At 39.8% G+C, this 18,233-nt stretch overlaps 1 protein-coding gene across 4 annotated transcripts in view; it reads left to right on the top strand.

Moving 5' to 3' along the window:
- PARG (poly(ADP-ribose) glycohydrolase) overlaps nucleotides 1–18,233 on the top strand; it is a 118,013-nt gene that overhangs the window by 42,126 nt on the left and 57,654 nt on the right. For all 4 annotated transcript variants that reach the window (XM_005699356.3, XM_018042233.1, XM_018042231.1 and 1 more), the window contains 2 exons: nucleotides 8,269–8,361; nucleotides 11,980–12,137. In XM_005699356.3, coding sequence (XP_005699413.2) covers nucleotides 8,269–8,361; nucleotides 11,980–12,137 — 251 coding nt within the window. The remainder of the gene's footprint in view (nucleotides 1–8,268; nucleotides 8,362–11,979; nucleotides 12,138–18,233) is intronic.

The raw sequence follows: 18,233 nt of genomic DNA on the forward strand, positions 1-18,233 counted from the left end.
ATAAAGAATTTGGGGATTTTGCTATGTTCATGCAGAAAGTAGATGCAGGTCTGGCCTATGACTGTAGTCTTCTGCTCACTTTCTTGGCTGAGTGCTCTGTTCTCTAACATACCTTTACTTGTGAACCTGGGGAGAGAGGCTCTGTCATCGAGTCCCAGTGTATGCCACTAAGTTTGAATGTGGAAAAATTGGCTTTACCTTCTTTGAGCTTCAGTCTCTCCAGATATTTTTATGCTTTCTATTTTGCATTGATATTTACAGGATAAAACGTAATTTAAAAATTTTCCTGATCTCTATTCAACAAATAATGAGTACTAAATTTTATGCATGGTACTAGAATGAGTGGCTTCACTTTCACTTCTCACTTTCTTGCATTGGAGAAGGAAATGGCACCCCACTCCAGTGTTCCTGCCTGGAGAATCCCGGCTGCCGTCTCTGGGGTCGCACAGAGTCGAACACGACTGAAGCGACTTAGCAGCAGCAGCAGGATACACAATGTGTACAATGCAACCCTTCCATTTGCAGTGTCGCGGATTAGAGAAGGAGAGGAGAAAAAATGTAAATAAATAATTTTAATAAGCCAAAATAAGTGCTGTCCTATAGGTATGTGCGTGCTTCCCTGGTAGCTCAGCTGGTGAAGAATCTGCCTGCCGTGCAGGAGACCCCAGTTCGATTCCTGGGTCAGGAAGATCCCCGGGAGAAGGGATAGCTACCTGCTCCAATATTCTTGGGCTTCCCCTGTGGCTCAGATGGTAAAGAATCACCTGCAATGCAGGAGACCTGGGTTTGATCCCTGGGTTGGGAAGATCCCCTGGAGGAGGGCATGGCAACGCACTCCATATTCTTGCCTGGAGAATCCCCATAGACAGAGGAGCCTGGCGGGCTACAGTCCATGGGGTTGCAAAGAGTCGGACACGACTGAGCACAGAAGCACAGTGTATAGTTGTTTTAGCTTTGCTGTACCTTTTATATTTTTCATAATGCTGGAAAAGTGATTATCACCAGTTGGGAATGGTGAAGAAAATTGTATATCTATACTGTGGAAAGTACTGCATAGCATTTATCATTCTATCACATGGAAAGATGACTTTCTTTTAAGGCAAGAAACAAGTTGCAAAAATATATGGTATACCATTTAGTTTAAAAATTCATGTAACATCTTAATTTCTGTGTGCACATATGTAGAAATGCTTAGAAGAAGTTTGGCGAAAAGACAAGCATCTGTTTATGTCTTCGGACAGTCAGCAGGAATAGGAATTGGGGACTTGACTTCATCTGCATTGTTTGACATTTGTAAGCTAGAATGCATTCACATGTTACTTAAAAAATTAATGGAAAAGAAGGGTTAAGGCTCGCCACAGGGGTTTGTATCTATAGGGATAAAAAGTACAACAGCATTAATAATCAAAGAAACAGAAAATAACAGTGGTGTCAATTTAGTCTATCAAATTGCAAATAAAATAAGAATGTGAGAATTCACAATAAGATGGAGTTGAGTACTTTCTTATACAGCACCAGAATATAAATTGGTAGCATATATCAAAAAACTTAAAAAAAAAAGCCTGTTTTTCACCATAGCATTTTCTCTTATAGATATATTCAGATAGTTGGCAGAAAGATGTGTGTACAAGGATATTCATTACAATGGTAATTATAAGAGTAGAAAATTGGCAACAACCTGTAAATCTATCATAAGAGAGTTAGGTTGGGAAATAAGTTATGGTTTGTCTGAATTATATAATAATATTCAGCTATTGAAAATAGTGATGTAGGATTATATTTATTTATACAAGACAATGTTCACAATATAAATGAAAGCAGAATACAAACTAGAAAGATAGATGCCAAAATGTCAGCAGTATATATCTTGATATTGGGCTTGTGAGTTGTATTTGTCTTCTTTTTGTTTATATTCATTTTATACAGTGAAAGTACATGATTTTTTAAACAAACATGTTGTTTCTGGTGATGGCAAAGTGGAAAGTTCTTTTGTCTAATGGAAAAACTATACAACTGTTAGAATAATGTGCTTTTAAGTGATTTTTTCTGTGTTAGAAGGTAGATAAGTACCTAAGCATAACAGAAACTTAAATGGTTATATTAACTTTGGGATCGTAGGGCTATGAGTTTTTTCCTGTTCTCTATTTAGATTTTGGGATGAAATACTTTTTATATTAAAAATTATTAATAAAATTTCATGTTTGAGACTTCTTATATAAACTTCTTTGAAATTTTTTATTAAAGAATGTTAGTAACTTTTAACAATTTTACTAGAATCTACTTGGGTACACATCAGTAGATAAAATGGTGTGACTTGAAGTGTTTATTATATTTGTTGATTTGTGACTGATTAAAAAGTTGTTTCCTATGAACTGAAGAAGCAGATCTATGGAAATTTTCCCCCTTTTAAAAATAACACTATTTTGCTGATTTTACTGGCTACAGTTTTCACTTACTCATTCAAAATTCTATAGTATTATTTATTTAGTACTTGCTGTGTACCGGGTTCTGTGCTTAGTCGCATATGAATATGTCTCTAGTATCAGAGCACAGTTCACAGGCTTGGTTCAGTTGGCCAGGCGTTCTGAGGAAGAAGAAACAAGCACAGCTCATTCTCTGTGTGTGTGCTGCTGGGTGTTCAAGGCTCCGTCGTGCTCTGACCTTTGCAAACCCAGTGGCTCTGTTTGAGTTGTTTGTCCGTGCTTGTGTCTGCTGAGGAAGAAAGATAGCTTCTTCAGGGTCACTGCGACGAAGCTGCAGTAATTACTGTCCTTCAGGGTGAGGGCTGATGTATTGAGGGGGTCACAGAAAGAGCGCAAGACTTCCTGCTCTGAGATTCACGAGGTCCGTGATCACGCCCATTACTGTTTCCAGTCCTGTTGGCAGTGCTGGCATGGTGTCTGGCGTATAATGGACACTTAAACATTTACTCTCCAGTTGAGTGGATGAACAGATCTGTAAAAGGGCGGAAATGGGTAAAATACCATCATAACTTTGAAAATCTTTGTATCAATTCTGAATGAAGCATATACATAATCAACTTTTGGGATGAGAATAAAGTGACAGTATGTACACACGGGCGCACACACACACACAAACAGTTGCCATATGTGATTATCTGTGCAGACTGTCCAGTAGAGGGCAGGGAGAATTGAATGACGCTTTCCATTTATCACCATGTAAATGCTTAATTTCTTTATGACCATCTTCGTCATTATTGTTATAAGTAATATATGATATAAATAAGTATTTATGTTTAAGCCTCTTACTTCCCTTGAAGTTAGGCAATGATTTCAATTTTTAAAGCTTTTTGTTACTTATATCTTGGTTTGCATTGTATAGATTAATAAATTAGTGGATTAATAAGATTCATGTTGATGTATGGCAAAACCAATACAATATTGTAAAGTAATTAACCTCCAATTAAAATAAATAAATTTATATTAGAAATAAATATCAATTTGTAAAATGTTAAGATTTGCATGAAGATGCTAATAATATATGGGAGGGCATAAGATCACACTAGTTTTTTAAATTATGCATTCCATCTAAAATGGTAGTTGGGTTGGTTACGTTCTCAAATGACATTTTTTATCATCTCATTTGTATTTTCAAAGCCACATTAGACATAGGTCTGAAGTGTTGACAGTTGTGAAGAAGTCCTGTGCAGTGAGGCTTCATCAGATAAATAAGTGATATTTTAAAGCTTGTGACGGTCAGCACAAGCTTGTGGCTGCAGCTACTCATGTGTCAGTTTTAAAAGACAAGGACAGGTACCAAAAGGAGAAGCTGTCAGCCTCTTTAGTCACTTAAGGTTAAAGGTCTTTAGGTTAAGAATGTTTGGATAGACACTTCTCTTTATCCCTCCTACTAAATATAGCTGAAAGGTGGAGTTAGACTGACCAGCTAGAGTCTGTGGGGCTGTGGGCACCAGGGTGGTATCAACAGAGGCCCTGGTGGGGAGCCAGAACTCTCACCCTCTGCAGCGCCCACCCCCCCCCCCCCAGAGGTATCAAGATGCATCTCCCCTCCCCGCTCTGGGAATCACCTGGGGCAGCAGAGTTGCCCCCGGCCCACCCCCCCAGAGGTATCAAGGTGCGTCTCCTCTCCCCGCCCTGGGAATTACGAAGGGCAGCTGAGTTTCCACTCCTGACGGATGGCAGTGAGCTGGGTCCTCCTTCCTGTGTCACAGAAGACCTGTGAAAACAGATTTGAAAAGATCCAAGGTCTCAGAACAATACCCCAGATCCCCAGGTTTTAATAACAATCACTCCACCAAGAAGCAGGAAAACCTCAACTAGAATGTGAAGACAGTCAGCAGACACCAACCCTGAGACAACACAGATGCTGGAATTATCCAACGAGGACGTCAGTGCAGCCTTCAGTAAGCAATTACAGACCTGCCTGAAGCAAAAAACAGCAGCCCCAGCAGAAATGGAAGCTGTATAGAAGAACCGATGGAAATTTTAGAACCGAAAAGTAATAGTACCTGATTTTTTTTTTAACAAATGCAGTGGAATAGGCTCAGTGGAGAATGGAGATGACTGAGGAAAGAATAGGAAAACTTGAAAAAGAGCAAAAGAATTACTCAGCCTGAACAACATAAAAAAAAAAAGACTGAAAAAGTAGTTTAAGGATCTTTGGAACTGTTTAAAAAGATCTAACAGTCATGCCTTTTTAGTACTGAAAGGGAGAAGGAAAAAGCGACAGGGCTGAGAAAATAACAATAATGAAAAATAGCAACTGGAAACGAGAAATAATAGCTGAAAATTTCCCAAACTTAATAAAAGACATCAAGAAGCTGAGCAAACCTCTTACATGAAACCCAAAGAAATCCATGCCAAGATATATCATAGTCAAACTTATTCCAACTAAAGGCAAAGAAAAGAATTTTGAAAGCATTCAGTAAGAAATGGCACATTGCCTGTAGGGCAAAAACTGTTTGAATGACAGTGAATTTCTCATCGATAACTCGGAGGCCAGAGAGAAATGACACAATATTTTTGAAGGAGTAAGAGAAATGAACTGTCAGCAGAGAAATGCATATCCGTTGAAAATATGCTTCAGAACTAAAGAACAGACAGTGACATTCTCAGATGAAGGAAAGGAAGACGGTTTGCCATTAACAGATCTGCCCTAAGAGAATGTGTAAAGGAATTTCTTGAGACAGAAAGGAAATGATAAGAGATGGAATCTTGTTATATAAATAAAGAAGAATAGTAGAAAGAGTAAAAATATAGTAAATATAGTAGCGTTTTCTTCTTGAGTTTTCTAAATAGTGTTTTGACATTTTCTGTTTTGCTGTTTTCAGAAATTTCAACACTATCCAATGTGGTTCTCAGTGTATGTTGAGAAATATTAAAATCATAATGGGGACAGGTGAAGGGCCTGGAAGGCAATATCTCTGTACTACAGCATATGAAGTGTTGACGCCAAAATGAATAGTGATAAATCATACATAAAGAAATGCCTAGAGCAGCCAATTAAAAACATCTGTTTAAACAGGTGTGCTCAAGTACAGTTTAGATAAATAAAAATGGAATTCTGAAATATATTCGGGTAACGCACAGGAATAAAGGAAAAGAAAGCAGGTAAGATTAAACAAAATTAAAAATTAATAAGTTCTAACATACCAGTGATTAAATGTAAATGACCAACGTTCACCAATTAAAAGACAGATTACAGAGTGGATTAAAAAAATGACACACTGTATGCTGCTTACAAGAAATTATTTCAGGCATAACAGTATAGGCCGGTGAACGTAAAAGGCAGTTTTGTTTGTAATAGCCAAAAATTGAAAACTGCCAAAATGCCCCTCAGCAGGTAAAGTGGTTGAACAAATGGTGGTGTAGTCAACTCTGCAATACTACTCAGCAGCAGGAATTAACTCTTGATACGAGATCTCAAGAATGTTAAACGGGGTGAGTAAAAAACTCAGTCTTTAAAGAACACATGCCACATGATCCCATTTGTGTAACAGCAGAATTACAGAGATGGACAGCAGGGTGATGCTTCCTCGGGTTCAGGGAGAGTTGGACGGAGGGAGTGACTGTAAACTAGTAGCAGGAGGGAGACTTTTGCTGGAGCGGAGCACTTCTGCGTCTTGATTCTGATAGTGGTGAAACAGATGTATGTGTGATAAGGTAGCCTAGAAGGTATTCACATGCTGTACCAGTATTAACTGTGCTACAGTTAATCCAGAACGTGGCCACTAAGGGACACTGGGCGAAGAGTCAACTGGCCCCTCTTTGCCGTTTTCTCAACTGTCTGTGGCTCTCTAATTGCCACAGTGTCTTCAGAAGCAGAGAGAGAGATTAGGACTAAGAAGAATTGGAGTGTCTTCAGTGCATCACTGCGACTCATGCATCTTCAGGTGCAGGAAAGCAGGCATCTTTACTGCTTACGTTAGAATTCTAAGGGAGCAGAGTGCTTCCTGTGGCTTGACTTTTTAAATTTAGGTTTCCTCTTTTTGGCATTGTTTGTGCTCAGTCATTTCAGTCACCCCGTGGACTGTGGCCCGCCAGGCTTCTCTGTCCATGGGATTTCCCAGGCGAGAACGCTGGACTGGGTTGCCATGCCCTCCTCCAGGGGATCTTCCTGAGCCAGGGATGGAACCCTTGTCTCCTGCATTGAAGTGGGGTCTTTAGCCACTGAGCCATCTGGGAAGCCCTTCATTGGCATTAAAGAGGCTTATGATGGAGAGGCTTTGAGCCCTCTTGAGCCTTCATTTTATTCTTTTCAGTGTGCTTGCTTCTGTTAGAGACCGGTTGGATTTATCTGCTGTTTGCTTAACCCTACCACCTCTAACACAGCCTCATTTCCGTTTCCCACTCTTCCACTATATGTACAATATTCATTTCAGTTAGATCAGTCTTCTGGTTTTTTAGTACGATGGTAAAAACTGTTCGTATCTGAGATATGATTCCTTTTCTACTCTTGTACAACTTTGTGTTTTCTCCAGAATTAATAATTGTCTTCTGTTCTTAACTTGTTAGTTTTTTTAATATACCTGTGATTAATTGAATCCTGCAGTCTCTGAATTGTAAATATCTTTCTGTTCATTTTGAGTATCAGTTTCCCCATTGTCCTAATTTAAAGAAGGAGTTGCGCATAGGTTTGAGTTTTAAAGCTTTGGTCTAAAGAAAATTCTCAATAGTAAAACTTCCTTGTAAAACCAAGGTGACTGTAAATTATCTTGCTACTTTTTCTGTTTACACACATAGAGTGTGTAGCTGTAGGTAGACAAATGCATATTTATTTCAGTTTAGCTCCTCTTAGCTAAGGGAATCTAGATATTTTTAAAGAGTCTATATCCTCATCAGTCGCAAACATGGTAACGTAGAGAAGTGGGGGAGAGCCGTGGAGTATAGGCCAGAACGCTTGGGTTCTAGTTCTGATTTAGTTGCTCATTCACATATTCAATCTAGGATAATGAGGGTAACCTCCTTGGCCTCAGTTTTCTCTTCTCTTTAATAATGACAGGATCAGACTGGATTATAACTGAGACCTCATCTATCCAGTTCAGATGTGATTTCAGATAGATACATGTTTAATCCTGACTGTGTAAATAGAATGTCTAAATTAAGAGTGTTTTCATTTTCACTGTTTTGAAAGAATTGCTCTGATGTTTTGAGAAAAATTGGGTTAAATAGACTAAAGTAATTTCTAAAGCATTGAAGAGATGGGAAATTATAAGACAAAAATGGGTCATAAATATCGTTTTTCTTGTACTTTGAATTATGATACGGAAATTGTGGTTTTAAATTCCTAAAGGTCCCTGTGAAAGGAAAATTCTGAGTCACCTGGAACTTTTTGTTTACTATCCAGTAGATCAGATTTGACACGTAAAAGTTGCTCTGAAACAATGTGTGGCTTTTATGGTGAGTTATTTAAAGTATAGGCTGTAGACGCTTGAGGGCTTCCGAAGAGTTCTTGGTGGTCTAATAGTTTTTAGTTGAAGTAACCAGGGGCAGAATGTACTGCTTTTCCTTTGCAAATATTTTATTTAGTTGTGGATGTGATATGAGAGAGATTTCACATGTGGGATACTTCATTCCTTTTCAGAGGACGTTAAGGTGAATTACATGCATTTGGAAATCAACTCATAAGTTCCTGACTGTACCTGTTGTTACACTTTTGCATGTATTCCATGATGGTAATATGCCTTTTTATGGGATCCTCTGAAAAGCAGATATGTAGTTTAATTTTAAGAACGGACATTTGCTCATCGGTTATTATTCACTGGTAACGCACTCTGTTGGTTCTCAGGTACTAGAAGAAGCAGAAGCTCAGCACTTGTGTCAGTCCATTTTGCCTGATATGGTGAAGATTGCACTCTGTCTGCCAAATATTTGTACCCAGGTTGGTGGAAATGACTTCTTCCTCAGTAGCTTTCTTGAGACTCGCAGTTGAATCTTGTTTAAACTTGAATTATCAAGGTAAAAGAGAGAAGAGAGAGGTGGAAACAGTTTTTGCCGGAGCCTGATAATTTTGCTCTGCTAGGGAGAAGGTTAGAGGTTAGAGAACGCTGCGAGGGGCCATTAAAAATGCAGCACCCAATTTCCAAGTTTCGGTTCACAGTGCCGGTGTTTGCTCACTCGTACTTCTGTTTCTGTTTTTAAAACAGTCTTTAACTTTCAAAATGGATAGTCAGTATTTCAAAACGTGCTAGTCGATTTAGAACATTTTATCTTCAGAATGGTTTAATACCTACTCCTTCCTCTTCTCTCCCCCGCTGTAAAGCAAATGAATTCACCGTACATTCTTTTTTTTCCTTTTTTATGTATGTGTTTTTTAAATGCTTTTTTACTGTGATAGAACCATATTTAACTGTACAGTTCAGCGGCATTAAGTATAGATTCACATTGTTAGGCAACGTGCACCATCGTCCATCTCCCAAATTTTTCACCTTGTAAACTGAAACTGTTCCCATGAACCATGATACATTCTTAACTTTTAAAATGAAAGAATCTGTGTTGTTTTGTTGTATTTATTGCTACATAACAAACCACCTTAAAATTTAGTGGTTTAAAGCAAGAAAATTTTATTATCTCAGATTCTGGTGGGAATTTGGGAGCAGCTTAGCTGACTGGTTCTAATTTGGCTCTCTCCTGGTTGCAGTCAAGGTAATGGCCTGCACTGCAGTCGTCCTAAGGTTTGAGGCTGGAGGAGCCACTTCTCAGCTGGCTCACTCACATGGCTGCTGGCAGAAGGCCTTACTTCCTTGCCATGGGACTCTAGGTTGATGGTGTCCTCATGACATGGTTGCTAACTTTCCCAGAAAAAGCCACCAAAAAGAGAGAGACAGAGGAAGGGTCAGTGCCTTTTTTGACCTTGCATCTGAAGGTACACACCGTGACTTTCTTTATTTTTTCCTCTTTGTTAGAATGTCGTCACTATATCTAGCTCATACTCTGCCTCTCAAGGAGGGGGATTATCAGAGAATTTGTAGACTGTATTTTCAGATAGTTATAAGAGATTGTTGGTTTATTGTTCATAATTGTCCTCCTCTATTTCCCACAACAGTAGCTTGAGTTTGCCTCTGTCTGAGATTTCTAGGGCCAGCCCCTTGGCTGCATGGATGCTAGCCAGGTTTCTGCTAACACTGGTGATCCACAGGAGGCCTAGGGACAGTTTGGGTGGAGCAGTTCCTGAAGGTGTAGGGTGGTCCCACACATTGCAATCTGTCATTGGAACACCGCAGAAAACACAAACATAGCCTTTGGGGTAACCAGAAGCCATGTCCAAATACCTGATTCCAAATGTTGAGTGTTTTCCAGTGTGCCATATTTGTTAGCATCGTATTGTGACATTTCCAATTTTACATAGCAAAAATTTCACCTCACTAGTTCATTTTACAACTCTTCTTGTTTATATTGCAAGTTATTTGCTTGCTTATATTTCGGATTCCTTCTTTTCTCTTTTCCTCCTTGGTTTTTCCCCTAGGTCATAAGATTCCTCACTACCTCTTGGACTCTGCCCCTTGGAAGACTTTTCTCTCCCAGCCAAAGTTAATCATTCCTGTGTCATTCAGATCATCCTTAACACATTATTTTGTAATTTAAGTCTTTATATATCTGCTTCCCTGGATTATATTCTTCCTGAAGGGAGATCATCTTTGTTTCCCGAGGTCTAACATAAAGAAAGATAGTGCAAAGTCATGTCCGACTCTTGCGACCTATGGATTGTAGCCTGCCAGGCTCCTCTGTCCATGGGATTACCCAAGCAAGAATACTGGAGTGGGTTGCCATTTCCTTCTCCATAGTGCCTAACTAAATTCTTCTTTAATTCACTGTAGTTCATAATTGACAGAATATAGTCTGTTTGGGGGGCTTCCCTGGTAGCTCAGCTGGTAAAGAATCCACCTGCAATGCAGGAGACCCTGGTTCAATCCCTGGGTTGGGAAGATGCCCTGAAGAAGGGATAGGCTACCCACTCTAGTATTCTTGGGCTTCCCTAGTAGCCCAGATGGTAAAGAATCCGCCTGCAATGCGGGAGACCTGGGTTTGATCCCTGGGTTGGGAAGATCCCCTGGAGGAGGGCATGGAGACCCGCTCCAGTATTCTTGCCTGGAGAATCCCCATGGACAGAGGAGCCTGTGGGCTACAGTCCATGGGGTCACAAAGCGTCTGACGCAACTCAGTGACTAAGCACAGCACAGCCTGTTGATAGGGATCCCTCTCTCCTCTGCTCTTTCCTTCGTGCTTTAGAGAGAAGGTGGATTTAAGGGGATACGTATTCAAGAGCACCCAGGTTTGTAACCTATAACATCTCAGGTGGTGGAACCAAAGTCAGATTCATGGCCGTCATCGTCTTTCCTGGCTTAAAACTGCTCGTCTTCCGTTAGTGTGCTGACGGGGAGAGCATCTTAGTTTTGTCCTCTGTCCTCGACTACAGAGTAAACCTTTGCTGTAAAAGTCAACATTTCACTTGGTTATCCAAATATATCTTTGGCAAGATAAATTGTTTATGTTGTTAATGAGTTAATCATATTAGCATTCATAATAATGTACATATTAATGTTGATTCCTGTAGTATGATCGGGACAATTCTCTCTGCCTGTTGTTTTGAGATTAATGCAGATATCCAAGATTCTTTCTGGGTCTTATTGAAGGGAGAAGGAAAAGCACCTCTAAATATCATATTGGAGCATTTTGAAATTTAACAGCTGGTATATAAATTGGCTTTCCCAGCATGTCTTTAAAACCATACAGTTTAAACATTTAAAATAAAACCCACTGAACACAATACTCATGTAGAATATGCTAAAAATAAAAGGTAAGTTAACTTGGATTTGGTACAACTTGAAGACATATCAGACGTAAAAAGCTTGAGGGAAAGATGTCCTGCATCTTCCTTAACTTGGTTATGTAGGAAATGCCTGTGTTGTTGCAAGTTATATGGAAATAAGTCTGTACACGCGTTTTCCATTAATTGCTTTAATAAAATTACGTTTGGGTCTTTTAAATTGTCAATGTGAAGTGTGATTCAGAATTAGAAGGAAAGTACTTATTTATTGATTTATTTTCCATAGATCATTTTATTTTGGACTGAAATAGAAAAATTAGTCTGTCCAATAATCTTTAAATGAGAACAAAATTTAGCATATGCATTAATAGCCAACCTCAACATTACATTTTTCCCTTCCATCCTTTGTTTTAATTTTTCATTACAAGGTAATGTGGTTTTACTTCTTACTTGCGAAAGGAATCTTGTTTGTCACTAACACAAGTAGTGTTTGTGTTCTCTTCACTGTCGTTATTATCGATCAGAAATCTGCACCTTGTCAAACAAGTCCATTTTCCCAATCATCCTTAATTAACTGCCCTTGACTTCAGCCGTATTGCTGAATTAGGGGTTCAGGAGTGTCCTGAAATTATTCCTACCTTAATTTAGCAAATGCAATTTGGTGCCTCTGCTTTTGAAATTGCTAAACTAATTATTGCTCTTCTTGTCTGTATTTTTTGTTTCCTCTGTCAGCCAATACCGCTCCTGAAACAGAAGATGAATCATTCCATCACAATGTCACAGGAACAGATTGCCAGTCTTTTAGCTAATGCTTTCTTCTGCACGTTTCCGCGGCGCAATGCTAAGATGAAATCAGAGTATTCCAGTTATCCAGATATTAACTTCAATCGGTATGTTTTCAGAGAATACCTTTTTAACAGTAAAATACAAAAAGTTGGCATTGAGTGATTTGCCAGACATTTCATGTACAATTATGGAATTCAGTCTTTATAGTGCAGTGAGTTAAGTGATACTTTTGGCATTTTGCAAGCAAGATGATTAAAATGCATCGTCACAAAGCGTGCTTGGGGCCGAGGAGCCAGTGGGTGACAGAGGTAAGGCTGATCTCAGGCCTGTCTTACTCCGAGGCCCTCGTTCTCTCTACCCTGTCAGGCTGTCCTTCCCCTCTACGTGCCCTGGATTCCTGATGCCTGTTTGATGTGATTATTCATTCACAGGGTGTTTGTTGCACATTATATTTCTTGTATGCCGAAATAATTTAAGGCTGCACCATGAGTCTTCCTTTCTGTAAAGTGAAAGTGAAATAAAAGTCGCTTAGTCGTGTCCAACTGTTTGTGACCCCATGGACTGTATGTAGCCTGCCAGGCTCCTCTATCCATGGGATTCTCCAGGCCAAAATACTGGAGTGGGTAGCTCTTCCCTTCTCCAGGGGATCTTCCCAACCCAGGGATCGAATCCAGGTCTCCTGCACTGCAGGCAGATTCTTCACTGTCTGAGCTACCAGGGAAGACTCTGCAAAGTGTGAGTTAAAGTTGACTTTCCCTTTTTACAGACATGATTAATTTATTAATGCAATGTTTTTAAAAGAAAGACAAAAACATGTTTAAATTTTTGTTAAAGTAGTTTATTGTGATAAAGTTTCAGATTCTAGCCATTTCCCCAGATTATCGCTTTCTCCATAATTTACACAAAAACATAGTCAAATCTTCTTGGCAAATGAATATAATTTTTCCCTTCCTACACCCTCCCCTCCTCACCCCTCCAATCTCTGTTCTTCACATGAGAATTATCTTGATGGGATCTGTGGGTAGAATGTGAATTTTCCCGCCAGTGTCAGGAGCGGGCCTTTAGAAAATCGTTACAGTATATGCCCCTCTTTCCCAGTCGACTGTGTGTAATGTCCCCATCTCCTGCCCCTGAGGGGTGGGGCAGCAAGGACAGGGAGCGGAGGAGACGCAGGCAGGGAGCAGAGGCACAGGACTTTGCTCACAGTTGACAGAGTTCCGTTTCTGTTCTGTATCTGTGTTCACAGCTCATTGGCATGCTGATGCAGCTTCTTTTAGTTTACATTTTTGATATTGTCTCATTAAAACCTTCATTTCAAATTAATTTAGACATGTAAAAAGGTTGCAGGAATAGTACTGGGAATTCCTATATATGACTCACCTAACTTCCCTTTATTGTCATGTTATTATGTACCCATACAGTGTAACCGTAGGAAAATTGTCAAAGCCAGGAAATTAATATTGGTGTAATGCTGTTAGCTGACCTTATTTTAATTCCAGCTGCTTTTTTCTGCTGTTATTTTTCGGTTCCAGAATCTTCCCACTGTCCCCCGTGGCATTTACAGTAGTCCTCTCTTATCTGCGGCTTGCCTTCTATAGTTTTAGTTACCTGTAGTCAACTGCAGTCTGAAAATGTTAAATGGAAAATTCCAGAAATAAAAAAAATTGTTAAGTTTTAAATTGCACATCATTCTGAGTAGCATGATGGAATCTTGTACTGGCCCACTCCCTCCCGTCTGGGACTTGGATCATCCGCTTGTCCAGGACATCCCACCTCTTACTCACTTAGTAGACTGTCTTGGTTACCAGATAACTCTTGAGGCACTGCGTTGCCTGTGTTAAAGTAGCCCTTATTTTAGTTAATGATGGCTCCCAGGCACAGGAGCAGTGGTGATGGCAATTTGAGTGTGTCAGAGAAGACTTGCGGAGCACTTCTTTCCGTGGGTTTGTGAAGGTGGCAGAGGCTCCAGCTGCTTTGCTGTCTCAGTCACAAGCTGTGGCCACTCTGCCTGTAAGTGCTTAGCTAGGACGGAAAAGGCATCAAATACGCACAAGAGGGTGTTCCGAAAGCAAAAGGCCACATTCACGTAGCTTACTATATTGTTATAATCATTCTGCTCTGTTACTAGTTATTGCCATTAACGTCTTACCGTGCCTAATTTATCATTCGGTGTATAAGCGTAGGAAAAGAATGCGGTATACACAGGGCTCCGTACTGCCCAGTGCTTTGGGCAGCTACTGGGGAGGCTGGCATTCCCTGCAGGTGAGTGCTGTAGCTTGCCGAGTCTTCTCTACCCTGTTCTGCAGTTTCTCCTTTTCGTTCATGATGTTGACACTTTTAAAGACAACTCATCAGTTATTTTGTGCTGTGTTCTTCAGTCTGGGTTTGACTGACATTGTTTTCGCAAGTGGAGTGAGGTCATTGCATTTTTGACAGAGATTCAGGAGAGCTGATCCTGTGTCCTTCTCTGTGCATCGTATCGGTGGGCTCTCGATGTTGGTATGTCTTACTACTGGGGATCAGTGGCCTCACTAAGCTGGTGTCTGCTGGGACCTTGCCCTGTACATTACAGACTCTTTCTCTGGGATTAATAAATACCTTGTGGGGGGGGTGGACACTGTGCAAATGCTTGCATTGTGTTTCTCCCCACTATCTTTAGCATCTCTCGGTGGATCTTGTCTCTAACAGTTATTACTGTGCTGTTGGCCTACTGTGATTTTTTAATTTCTCTCTTTCCTTCTGCATTTACTGAAATTCTGTTGTAAAGAAGAGCTCTCCCTTTTTACCCAATTTTAGAATCAGAATGGACACATATATTTTATTCTGTGAGTTGATATTATTCCATTTGGCCATTAGGGCTCCTTCAGGTTGGCATCTGTGTTCTTTTAAAAAGCCCCCAACCTTTTTTTTTTTTAATTATTAAAGTATTTTTTTACTTTCTGGTCTCATAAGGTGCCAGGCTTATCTTATATTTTCTATTACCCAACTGTAGAATCAGTCATTTTCTCGAGGAACCCTGGTTTTCCTTTATTGGAGAATGGTGCTTGCAGGCTAAGGTCTAGTTTACAGGTGTGTTCAGTGTTCCTAGAGTGCCGCTGTTTCTTCTTCTTTTTCCTTTTTTTTTCTTTTTTTTTTCTGGCCAAGCTGCACAGCTTGTGGGATCTTAGTTCCCCAACCAGGGATCAAACCCAGTGAAAGCACCAAGTTCTAACCACTGAACCCACCAGGGAATTCCCAGAGAGCGTCATTGTTTCCAATGCCACTTAGTGTATAAAGACAGCATTTCTGACAGCTCCACAAGGCAGCAGAGAAATGGGGTCACAATTCTTTGCAATGGCATAGAAAGTTATCCCAAATGCTTTTCTCTCTTATGAGGAGAAAAATTCTAAAATTTATCTTATTAGTTCTTAATATACATTTTTATTAAAAATAATACACTTTGGTATGTTTATTGTATTTTACTTTATTTCTTTGGCAAACAAAAGTAAATCTAGGGATTGCCTGTGTGAGGGATGTAGGTTGCGTGCACCTTATGAGAATCATCCCGAAACCATCTCCCTGACCAGGCCCATGGAAAAGTTGTCTTCCACAAAACTGGTCCCTGGTGCCAAGAAGGCTGGGGACCCCGGATATAAAGAATAGGTGCACAGCATGATGACAGTGTATTAGAGAAGGATATAATCTAATAAGGAAACCTTCCTTGAGGAAATAACTGTTGACCTAAGTGTGAAAGAGTGAGCAGGAATATTTTTAGCAAGGAAGAAAGGAAAGTTGATTGCACTCTGGGCAGAGGGGCACAGCATGTACAGGAGTGTGGCAGGCTGGACGCAGCCTGCCCAGGGGCTGAGAACGCCACTGTGGCTGCAGCCTGGAGAGAGAGCAGAGGCTGCAGAAGTAAGCGGAGGCCAGGAGGCTGTGCTGGGGAGGCCATCCTGAGGCAACAGGAAGTCCTTAAAGGACTTGGTACCGGGGAGAGGGAGGCCGGGGGAGAGGGAGGCCGGTGCACTTGATTCGATTTGAAGTTTGAAAAGTTTGTTTTGACTGCAAGGGGGAACTGAGTGGAGAGGGGCCAGACGTGAGTTTACCCGGTTGAGGAGACTACTGCGATGCCGCAGGAAAGGGAAGATGGCAGCCGGAATCGGGTAGTGGTGGAGGTGAAGCTAGGGAGGCTTTCGAAAAAGAAGTCAGCGTGGTGGTGCTGGGCCAGATCAGCGGGTGTCTGCGGGGAGGCCTCCAGGGCGCTTCCTGGGTGTGTGCAGTCAGCTGCTCCTGTAGTTGCCTGCTTTTCCTGAGGCACTGCCTGCCTGACTCTGTTACAATTGCTTGTTTAATCCTTTCAGTGGGACAGAGAGCTTATCTGCTCTGTTCTTTGTTGTTTTCACAAAATCTCATGCGTTGTAGTCCTTCAGTAAATCCCTGTTGAATAAATGAAGGTAAACTTTATAGATGAAACACTTGAGAAATGGCTGGTTAGTGGCAGTCTTGATCTCACTCTGTGGCCTTTTACTCTTCAAACTGCACTGTATTCTTAGGGATCATGAGATGTTTTATCTTTAAGCCTCATAATTAAACGTTTTTTACCTTTGATTTCTTTAGTATTTGGGATAGGATTAAGAGAAAACAAAGAACCTTGGTATCTGCAATTGTGGTTGTATAAAGAACCTGTTTATTAAATACAACTTTTGTGCCTGTTTGAAAAATTATTAAAGAATTTTTCTTTACAAGTAGACTCACTGTTAGTTACGAGCTATTTCTCTCTCACAGATTTTCTTTGTTAATATAGAAAAGGAAATGGTCAGATTTTGTATGTAAGTAAAGAAGTGGAAATTTAATTTTGTAGAAATATAATTATCTATTTCCATGAAGAGTATTATAGTATTAAGGGTTCTCCAAGGAGTAAGTAGCCTGTTTATTTGGAACAAATGTTTGGTCAGCTCTAGGATCTGTCAGAGATGCTATAAATTATGGAATTTCTATCTGGAATTCCAGAGATAATCCCAGTGATTTGGGGGTTGTTATTCTGAGTTTTGGTAAGAAGTAGCTCTAATAATGGTTTAGAATTAGTGTTTCAGTGACTACTTAGAGTTTGTTTCTGTAGAATGAATAGTCAGCTAGTAATATATCTCGATGGTTCCTAAGATAAACCTTATGTCTTAGTTATAAACCTAAGATAAACTATGTCTTAGTTATAAACTTTCTCAGAAGATTCTTTGATTTAAACAGATGTAATTTTTTTGACAAGAATTGTGAATCACTTCAGAAAGCCTCTTTTCTAGATAAGTTATTTTTAAGCTGTATTATGAGTATTTTTAAAGATAACCTAACTGCAGTACTCAATAGTATCTGGTTTTTCTCAATTTTTTTCACCTGTTTAACCCCACTTTGTTTTTCCCTAGAATATTTTAAAGCAAATTACAGACATTAAATTTTACTCATTAAGAATTCAGTATTTAAACTTGTCACAGATAACTTCAGCACTATATCTTGGTTAAATGTTTGTAGCCCTTTTCTCAGAAAAGCTTTGTCTGTTGGTAACTGTAAATATACATTCCACATTAGGTAAAACAAGAGAAAGCACAAGAAAGGGAACAGATGTTATGTGTGGTTAGAATCAGTAATTGTAGGCTTTTAAAAGAAATAAAAAATGTATAAAAATGCAGTCTCAACTATGTCCCAATATCTGTATCTATTAATATGCTTTGTGTTTAGACCTATACATAATAAATGTATGTGCATAGAAAATGGACTCAAAAGAAAATGAGTCAAAATATGATTACCATTGAGTGGTGAGATACACACGTTTCATACACATCTGTGTGTTTTCAGATTGCTTTTATAATGACCATATATTACTTTTTTAATCAGAAGAAAAATCAGTTAAATAGGAGGAACAAGTCAATTATCAGAACTGGTTAATAAAAAGTAGACAGTTTTTGTAATTTGCTTTCGAGAGTAGAATCCCACAGAGATTTTGAGCCTTACCAAATTAGCTAGTGTGGGTAACTTCTTCCTTCCTAATGGCAGCCCTGTAAACACAGTACCATTGCCGCCCCTGCTCTCTCGGTTGACCATTCAGCATGTCGAGGAAACGCAAGAGCACAGGGCCCTCTGATGGCCGCAACACCGACAGCCTTCTGTCCTCAGCAGTAAAGTGGACTGTAGGTTTGGGATGACTGGCAGGCAGAAGTCAAGAGGTCTTG

The sequence above is a fragment of the Capra hircus genome, chromosome 28 (genome assembly GCF_001704415.2).
Source record: "Capra hircus breed San Clemente chromosome 28, ASM170441v1, whole genome shotgun sequence".
Classification (NCBI taxonomy): Eukaryota; Metazoa; Chordata; class Mammalia; order Artiodactyla; family Bovidae; genus Capra; species Capra hircus.